The 10,672-nt window shown below is 34.6% G+C and overlaps 1 protein-coding gene across 2 annotated transcripts in view; it reads right to left on the bottom strand.

Moving 5' to 3' along the window:
* Positions 1-10,672, bottom strand: part of LOC109101972 (dedicator of cytokinesis protein 2) — a 92,836-nt gene that overhangs the window by 10,733 nt on the left and 71,431 nt on the right. For both annotated transcript variants that reach the window (XM_042769863.1, XM_042769862.1), the window contains exons 27-35: positions 6,991-7,089; positions 5,602-5,696; positions 4,141-4,219; positions 3,899-3,999; positions 3,553-3,760; positions 2,495-2,580; positions 2,208-2,364; positions 1,506-1,546; positions 20-110 (exon numbers count right to left, since the gene is read on the bottom strand). In XM_042769863.1, the coding sequence (XP_042625797.1) occupies positions 20-110; positions 1,506-1,546; positions 2,208-2,364; positions 2,495-2,580; positions 3,553-3,760; positions 3,899-3,999; positions 4,141-4,219; positions 5,602-5,696; positions 6,991-7,089 (957 nt within the window). The remainder of the gene's footprint in view (positions 1-19; positions 111-1,505; positions 1,547-2,207; positions 2,365-2,494; positions 2,581-3,552; positions 3,761-3,898; positions 4,000-4,140; positions 4,220-5,601; positions 5,697-6,990; positions 7,090-10,672) is intronic.

The following is a 10,672-nucleotide window of genomic DNA, read 5'->3' on the forward strand; positions in this document are numbered from 1 at the left end:
TGTCTGTGTATTTGTTGACCTTAAGTAGTTTGGAGTGCAGCAGAAGTGTATAAGCCGCCTCTGTGTAGTTTTCTCCATCCAAATGAAGATCCCGCAATTTGTAGAGGTACTAGAAACACACACAACAATAACAATAAATAAATAACTAACTAAATAAATAAATGTTGTAAAAATGAATTATCTTAATGGATTTCTCATGATATTATATATATATATATTTGTAAGTGATACATTTAAATTTATATGTTTTAATATTCATATATATTAATATATGTTTTTAATGTTTCAATATTCACTTCTCTCAGATCATAAGAAATGGTTTCCATATTTACCACAAGGAGGCAGTATTACATTAAGCCAATAAAGTGATTTTATTATGGTTAAGGGGAGTTAAGGTATGTGTACTACATGAAGCAGAGAGTCCAAACCCCGCTTAAGTTTGGTTTTACTCTTAGAAATGTATTTTAAGAGAAACATGATAAAAAAAAAAAAACAATATTCAAAACTTACTGTTAAATATAAAAATCAATAAATGCAATAAACAATTCCTACATTAATTTGTATTGATATTGTACTGTACTGAATATTGTGTATTATACTGTACAGTACATTATACAGTACAGTGCATACATACTAATGCATATCTGCACATTTGTCTATTCTATTCTATTCTATTCTATTCTATTCTATTCTATTCTATTCTATTCTATTCTTCCAGCAAGCTATTAAGAATCAAGTTCATTAGTCTTAGTGTAGGTAAATTATAGATCCAAACTGGTGCAGAACTGATGTGCATCATGGTTTCACATTATTGTCTTATAATTATTGTCATTTTCATAATATCTCGATCTTTCTCATTTCCCAAGTCAAAGGTCATGACGAAAATAAAATGAGGTTATAAATAAACTAGACAATCTCTATTTGTCGTTCATTAAAGCTGGATAATCAATGTTTCTCCATGACGTGACACGTAATTTGATCATGTTTACTGACATACACTGCTCCGGGTGTGTGTTCACAGTGTGTGTGTGTTCACTGCTGTGTGTGTGTACTTTGGATGGGTTAAATGCAGAGCACGAATTCCGAGTATGGGTATGTCACTTCACTTCACTTCACGTCACTTTACTTCACTGTAAGAAACTGAATCAGAAGCTGAGACACATTCATTCATCTCACACTGACAATCAGAGAACTCGGTCATGTTTTACCCTGCAGAATGCCTCTCTGTAGACACGCTCATTTATGTTTAATGTGCCTGTAAGGTAGCAGTATGTCAAACAACACGGACGGCGTTCTGTACGTCCGGTCCGTCTCTATGCTTGGATGCTTATCCTTTGGATTTTGACATTAATTCAGCAAGACCAAGATAATCTCCTGTCAGATTACACAACCAACACACACACACACACACACACACACACACACACACACACACACACACACACACACACACACACAAGCACTTACAATCACAGTCACACACACAGAGTTAATATGAAAATTACCTGATGTACATCCCCTCACGGTTGATGTCCTTGTAGAAATTCTGAAAAGCAATGAAAAGCAAACGTTAACTTTGAGCCTCTGTGTTGATGTTTCTCTGAAGATGAGAGTGTGTTTTTGGGAGCTTCTGATATGTAAAGCAAAATTAAAATGTGGCACACACACACCGAGATGATGCTTATTTATAGTTTATTCATATATTAAAGTAATTTCAACCCTGACAGATTAAAGTTGCAGCGGCGACAGTCTGACTGTTAGAAAACAAGTAGAAGAAACTCAAATCTCCAATGAATTATTAGAAAAATATAAATATTTTCAGGAGCAGAGGAGTTAATACAGTTAATATATATAATATATGATTGTGGGTGTGTGTGTTCATTCAAATATTCTACCTGGATCTCTGCGTATGACATTTACTATTTTGTTTCAGCTTTATTTCAATTACCAAAACCATTTTCAATGGTTTTAGTGAATAACAACTGTTCATTATGGACAGGATCTGCTTTTTAACCTCCAGATTTTGTGCTGGAATATTAATCTGTGTGTTTGTTAAATAAAATAACAGGTTGGTTCAGAAGTTTAGTTTAACACTTCGTTCATTTGGGCCCATCAGGAGAGCGACAACTCAAACTGATCTGAGCAGATCAATCAGATCTGAGCAGAACCACTTTATGTCTGTGATGTGTGAAGTGGGCGGGGCTTACCAGAAGATTGACAGTGCAGCTCATGCGATTGTTTCGACTGTCCTCGCTCATCACCGAGCGGTAGTCAAGGAGACGCTCGAGGAGGCCGGTCACCAGGTTAACAAAGTGCTGCACCTCAGTCAGCAGCTGGGGGCGTCCCTGAGCGCACTCTAAAAGACTGAAGTGGCACACAGTCAGAACAGCTCACGCTTTCAGGAGATTTCAGGAGGATTTGGAGCTTCTTATGGAGTCAAGCCATCATTATACAAGACCACAGTGTGTGTGTGTGTGTGTGTGTGTGTTCGTACATGCTCTGTAGCAGTTCCATATATCTCTCGTCTCCTCCTCCCCCTTCCACTTCATGATCCAACTTCAGGATGATCTCGTTCTCAAACTGAGAGGCAGAGAGAGACTTTATTAATCAATTCAACAATATCAATGTGCATTTGCTACTCTGTGTGTGTGGGTAGCTTTTTCTGTTTTTTTAAAAAGCTTCTCTAACAGAATAGCACAATCTAGATGTTGTGACATCCCAACAAGGAAAACGTTCATTAAAAAAAAAAAAAGTGTCTTATTTCAAACCTAAACATGCTAAAAGTCTTAATAAGGTTATTCTACAGCAGACCTACACTGAACCATTGAATTTGAACAGATTTTCACATTTTTAAACATTTTACCATGTTTAAATCTATTCCTCAGATTTATGAAAATATTCAGTAGACATATATTTTCTTATTTACCATCATTAAAACCCATTTTGTAAAATGATAGAAATATTCAATAGAAATGTTTGTAAAAAATATTTTAACACATTCTACCATGTTTAGATCCATTTCCCAGAATTATAGAAATACTCCAAAAAATATTTTTTAAAATTATTTTTAAATGCATTTTACATCTTTAAATTAATTCCTTAGAATTATAGAAATATTCAGTATCCATAAAATCAATTGCATCCATTCAATAGAATCCCATAAATATTTAAGATAAATATTTGTAAGAATATTTTATCACATTTTTAAACCCATTCCTCTGAATTATAAAAAATATTCCATAGAATGCTTTTAAAATATTTTAACATATTTTACCATGTTTAAATCAATTTCCTTGAAATACAAAAATACTCCAAAAAATATTTGGGGAGAAAAAAAATCACATTTAACATGTTTAAATTCAGTCATCAGCACTATAAATATTTCATGCAATTAAAACAATATATTTTAACACATTTTTACATTAATTTTTGCTTAGACCAAACCATCTTTTAAATATTGTGTTATTTGCATGTAAAAATGTTTACAGTATATTAAGAACAAGAGAAGTTAAGGTGAGGCCATGATATAAAAACAGATGTGTGTCTCTGAACCTTTTTGAAGTGTCCGGAGTGGTTTTCTTCACACTGCATCATGTCAAAGAATATGGGGATGGTTGCTCTCCGTAGCTCTTCCTCCGGGATAAGAGTCATCTCTAGGATGGGACCCACCATCCCGGGAATAAAACAGATCTTATTCTTACCGAGCTTGTACCACATGTCTCTGATAGCGAAACCAATCAGCCTCCTCATATCTCCATATCTGAATGAAAGCAAGCAAGCATGTTTATGCATATTTTGTTTTACTATAGTTGTGAAAGCCAGATTGTTTTAATAATTCTGGTCCATCTGTGAGCAGTTCCTGCTGGTTTAACTGGGATATTTCTGGTTTAAGACTCACTTGGCCAGAATCTTGCACCTTTTGGTGGGAGAGAAATGCTGCAACTGCAAAGACTCCTGAGTAATAAACGCCACAGCCAAATGGAAGTAATTATTCCATAACTACAGGAGAGAGAGAGAAATCATGATAAAATTACATTGGGTGAAAGATATGAGGGCTATTAACACTAATTGAATCAGAACTTGACCAATATTCATTTAAGACACACACAGAGACACGCACACACACACACACACACTGACCTGCACTTCAAAGTTGTTGTTGTCAAGGAACTTGTGATTCATGGTGTCAGCATATGTGTTGATCGCCCGGAGGAACACCCTGATTGGACATTTCAGGGTTATTATAGTTAACTGAAACTTAATACATCAAAAAAATAAAATAAATAAATAAATAAATAAATAAATAAATAAATAAATAAAAACAGTACTTGAAACAATATAAACCAAGACAAATAAATAAATAAAATAAAATAAAATAAAATAAAATAAAATAAAATAAAATAAAATAAAAATAAAAAAAAATAAAATAAAATAAAATAAAATCTCAATGATACAAAAATAACACTACACTATAAAAACACACTAAATCTTAATAAAAGTAAAACACAAAGACAAACATAAAGTAGGTTTTTTGAAACAAATGACATCAAATTAAATATTTTGATACTGGATTCACGTTTATAAATATCTGATCATCATTCAATCGATCAAGAGTTCGTTTCTGTGTCTCAAATGTTGCAGGATCTCTTCACTAACCTCATGTTTCTTCATCATTATTGAGTCTCGATGTCTTTGAATCAGCTGGATTTTTAATGGATGTCTTCATTTTCAACACCAAATCTATTCTTTTATCATTTCAGATCATATAAATCTCAAATGTTTTGCTTGTAGTAAAAGTAGCAAACGAGTGTCAAGTGTAAGTGTCAAGTTTGTGTAGTTTTATTCACAATGTCTGATTTAGTATTTTCCCATCAGACAATATTTTTAAGGGTTTCTTAAGTATCTAATTGCTGTTTGTGCTCACAGTAACTGATAAGCAGGGTCACAGATGAACTTTAAACTGTGATATTTGAATTCCCGGAAATATACTGAGGTCAATAAAACACAATACGCTGCCACTGTCTGCTGCCATTAACAGTAACACACAAAACACCTACACACAAACTAAACACCAGCAATCTATATTTTCCTCAGTACAAGGAGTTTCTCTCTTTCTCCTCTGTCTCTGAGTCTGCAGGTTTATTCCTCTATAAATCTCTTTCTCTCTCTCATTGGCCTCTTGTTTGAAGTGTAATCAATGTTAACATAGTGTTTGTGCTGCTGAAGACTCTGAGATTGACGGAGGATGTTTGTTGTGGCTAATCTTTAAAAAACCTTAATTAGCCCCTTGAGGTTAGTGGAGTCTTTCCCGATACACATGCCCATAAAGCATGCACAGAGATGTGGTTGTAACAAAAAAATGGTTTATTAATCACAATCTCTGGTTTACTTTCCAAACAAACTACAAAATAAAAAATGTTATTGTCTGCACTTTTGCGCCGTAGTCACACGTAAAACAGGAGGACTAATTCAATTCACATGACAAGTTAATCCAAGAATTAAACATAATATTTTCTCATGGCTCCGACAATGTTACTGTGGATCATCTCAGGAGAGCTACTGTGTCGGTGTGTGTGCGTGTTTGTGTTTCTTTGCTCTCACCGGTTTTGCACCATGATCATAGTGACCCAGTCAGACGGGTAGACATGTTTACCAATCAGATCCTTAAACAACAGAAACGTCTCCATCAGAAAGTCCTACAAGAACAAGAACACAAGATGATTAACTGCTGAATCAAACAGAGAGACAGACAGACAGACAGACAGATAGATACTGTAGATAGATAGAGAGATAGATATAGACAGACAGACAGACAGACAGACAGACAGACAGATAGACAGATAGATAGATAGACAGACAGATAGATAGATAGATAGACAGACAGACAGACAGACAGACAGACAGACAGATAGACAGACAGATAGATAGATAGATAGATAGACAGACAGACAGACAGACAGACAGACAGACAGGACATAGACAGACGACTACAGTTAGACAGATAGACAGACAGACAGATAGATAGACAAGAAGACAGACAGATAGATAGATAGATAGACAGACAGACAGACAGACAGACAGACAGACAGACAGACAGACAGACAGACAGACAGATAGATAGATAGATAGATAGATAGATGATAGATAGATAGATAGATAGATAGATAGATAGATAGATAGATAGATAGATAGAGACAGATAGATAGATAGACAGATAGACAGAGACAGATAGATAGACAGACAGACAGACAGACAGACAGACAGGTAGATAGGTGAAATCAAGATAGAAAATAGACAGATAGATAGACAGACAGACAGACAGACAGACAGACAGACAGATAGACAGATACAGAGACAGACAGACAGAGAGACAGACAGACAGACAGACACACACAGACAGACAGACAGACAGACAGACAGATAGATAGATAGATAGATAGATAGAGAGATAGATAGATAGACAGACAGACAGACAGACAGACAGACAGACGAAGACAGACAGATAGACAGATAGACAGATAGATAGATAGATTGGCAGACAGACAACAGGATAGATAGACAGATAGATACATAGATAGATAGATAGATAGATAGATAGATAGATAGATAGATAGATAGATAGATAGATAGATGATAGATAGATAGATAGATAGATAGATAGATAGATAGATAGAATTAAAAAATGTCAGACAAAACCAACAATAAAACAAATGATAGACAGAATGACAGACAAAACGTGAGATAGAACGTAAGATATATAGAACAATATAAAGATTAGAATGATAGATAGCCAGAATGATAGAATGATGGATGGATGGATGGATGGATGGATGAGTGGATGGATGGATGGATGAATGGACAGAATGATAGAATGATAGACAGAATGAACAACTGAACAATAGAAAAAACAAACAAACAACAGAACAAATGACAGACTGAAGGAAAGAATAAAAGCTATATAGGGTGATAGACAGACAGATAGGGTCTCACCACTAGGTCTGTGGTTCCGCTGAAGGTCTCTATGTAGCGTGAATAGTGTCTGTCATCCATCTGACTGAGAATGGCCGTCATGCAGGCCACCACACGAGACTAGAGTGAGACAGAGACACAGACAGACCTGGGGATCAAATCTCAACTTCAACAACAGGGTGAATCTATAAATGCAGGCACATTTAGTGTCCAAAGTCATTCCTTTTTCTGCCTTTTTCAAATAGTTATATTTTTATTTATTTTAATAATTTGATACTTATTGTCATGGATTACAAAAGATGTTACATATGAAGATAGAATTGATGCATAATTCCAAATAAATAGATTATGATCCACAAATAAATGTAAAGAGATTAACAAAAATTAAAAATATCGACAAATAAATAGAATGAGATCCACAAATTACAATCAAAACTAGTAAGTCTGATTCATATGAAATACTGGTTGTGTATGATTAAGTGTTTTAACCAAAAAATATCTTTCATTTATATGCATTTATATTCAACACACCTGCACCTAACCATAACATTTAAAAAAGAACCCACGTATATTTTTTTCCTCCACCAAACAATGGCAACTTTGTGATACTTTTAATTAATGTTTGAAAATATTATTTATAATGCTTTATTCATTGTTAGATCCACATAGCTGCTCATATACAGGTGCATCTCAATAAATTGGAATGTCGTGGAAAAGTTCATTTTGTTAACTTAACTCAAATTGTGAAACTCATGTATTAAATAAATTCAGTGCACACAGACTGAAATAGTTTAAGTCTTTGGTTCTTTTAATTGTGATGATTTTGGCTCACATTTAACAAGAAACCAAATTAGAATATGGTGGCATGCCATTCAGCTAAGCAACTCAAAACACTTGCAAAGGTTTCCTGAGCCTTCAAATGGTGTCTCAGTTTGGTTCACTAGGCTACACAATCATGGGGAAGACTGCTGATCTGACAGTTGTCCAGAAGACAATCATTGACACCCTTCACAAGGAGGGTAAGCCACAAACATTCATTGCCAAAGAAGCTGGCTGTTCACAGAGTGCTCTATCCAAGCATGTTAACAGAAAGTTGAGAAGAAGGAAAAAGTGTGGAAGAAAAAGCAGAACCAACCGAGAGAACTGCAGCCTTATGATTATTGTCAAGCAAAATCAATTCAAGAATTTGAGAGAACTTCACAAGGAATGGACTGAGGCTGGGGTCAAGGCATCAAGAGCCACCACACACAGACGTGTCAAGGAATTTGGAAACAGTTGTTGTATTCCTCTTGTTAAGCCACTCCTGAACCACAGACAACGTCATAGGCGTCTTACCTGAGATAAGGAGAAGAAAAACTGGACTGTTGCCCAGTGGTCCAAAGTCCTCTTTTCAGATGACAGCAAGTTTTGTATTTGTTGGTGTTGGTCCATTGTGTTTTTTGAAAACCAAAGTCACTGCACCCGTTTACCAAGAAATTTTGGAGCACTTCATGCTTCCTTCTGCTGACCAGCTTTTTGAAGATGCTGATTTCATTTTCCAGCAGGATTTGGCACCAGCCCACACTGCCAAAAGCACCAAAAGTTGGTTAAATGACCATGGTGTTGGTTTGCTTGACTGGCCAGCAAACTCACCAGACCTGAACCCCATAGAGAATATATGGGGTACTGTCAAGAGGAAAATGAGAAACAACAGACCAAAAAATGCAGATGAACTGAAGGCCACTGTCAAAGAAACCTGGGCTTCCATACCACCTCAGCAGTGCCACAAACTGATCACCTCCATGCCACGCCGAAATGAGGCAGTAATTAAAGCAAAAGAAGCCCCTACCAAGTATTGAGTACATGTACAGTAAATGAACATACCTTCCAGAAGGCCAACAATTAACTAAAAAATTTTTTATTTTTTTTTTTTATTTATTTTTTATTGGTCTTATGAAGTATTCTTATTTGTTGAGATAGTGAATTGGTGGGTTTTTGTTAAATGTGAGTCAAAATCATAACAATTAAAAGAACCAAAGACTTAAGCTACTTCAGTCTGCGTGCACTGAATTTATTTAATACACGAGTTTCACAATTTGACTTTTCCACGACATTCTAATTTATTGAGATGCACCTGTACATCATTTAAATGGCTTGACTGAAAAACTGTTAGACACTGTTGGCTGTTGAGTGACCACAATTTAACCTTTTACACAAACTCGCATGTTTATCATGAGGTTGAATCCAGTTATTTATTAGTCAGCTACTTATTGATGCTTTTCTTTCCATCTTGAAAAACATTACGCTCACATAACATGTTTGTGTTCAGTTTAGAATTGACACTGACTAAATAGAACAAGTACTCATGATTTTCAAAAATAAATAAATAAATAATAAATAAATAAAATTATTTATATTATTAATTTGTTACTCAGTCATGGATAATATATATAATATAATATATATATATATATATATATATATATATATATATATGAGACAATTACTTTTGACCCCGAATGTACTGTACCTACAATTACAGAATCACCCAACAACAAACACAAAAGTCCTGAAAGTCACGACACTGATTCAGCTGACGGCACATAAGATGATGAACAACATTTCAGATAGTTTGAAGAATCTTTCAATCTTTCAAATCGACGTCCGATTTCCCCTCCATCTTCACTCTGCATGTGACTTCCTTCCTTCTCTCTCTCTCTCTCTGTTTAGATGAAAAATGATACAGGTGGAGGGGAAAAGTGATGGATGAAGGATGGATGTTTGCAGACAGAGAGGTAAGACCCATCACTCACACAGACCTCACAATCCTGACTGTATGCCGCTGATAAAACCAGCGTGTGTGAATATGAACGAAATGAAGTGTGCAAAATACTGGAAGAAGAACTTTGCATCCCATGAAGGACTGTCAATGATGGAACTGAATCAAAAATGGCAGTACAACATAGAACTATATACTTTCACTGATTAAACTTATAAAAATGTTGAAAAGTTTGGGTAAGATTTTTAATGCATTTGAAAGAAGTCTCTTCTGCGGAAAAAGGCTGCATTTATTTGATTTTTAAATACTATACATTTTTTTATTGAAATGTATTAATTTATTCCTGTGATCAAAGCTGAATTTTTTTAGCATAATTACTACAGTCTTCAGTGTCACATGATCCATGATATACTGATTTGCTGCTCAAGATATATTTATTATTATTATTATTATTATTATTATTATCAATGTTGAAAACAGTTGCACTGCTTCATATTTTTGTGGAAACCGTGGTACATTTTATTCTTCTGAATTTTTTTATGAATAAAAAGTTCAAAATAACTGCATTCATAAAAAATAAAAATATTTAATAACATTATAAAAGTCTTTATTGTTACTTATGAGCAATTTAATGCATCCTTGCTGAATAAAAGTATTCATTTCTTAAAAAAATAAAATAAAAAAAAATGTACCGAACCCAAACTTTTGAACGGTACAACAGTATTTGAATTTTATTGCAAAATATTCTGATATACACCAGTAGTTTAAAAGTGTAATCGACTCAATTATGTCGTCTGCAATGCATCATGGGAGGATTATACTCTACAGTAGGCATGGGCCAGTATGAGATTTTGACGGTATGATAACCTTAAGCAAAAATATCACGGTTTCACGGTATCACAGTATTGTTGTTACAGCTCTGAAACGTGTTATTTTTGTAAAGCA

The sequence above is a fragment of the Cyprinus carpio genome, chromosome A14 (assembly GCF_018340385.1).
Source record: "Cyprinus carpio isolate SPL01 chromosome A14, ASM1834038v1, whole genome shotgun sequence".
NCBI lineage: Eukaryota > Metazoa > Chordata > Actinopteri > Cypriniformes > Cyprinidae > Cyprinus > Cyprinus carpio.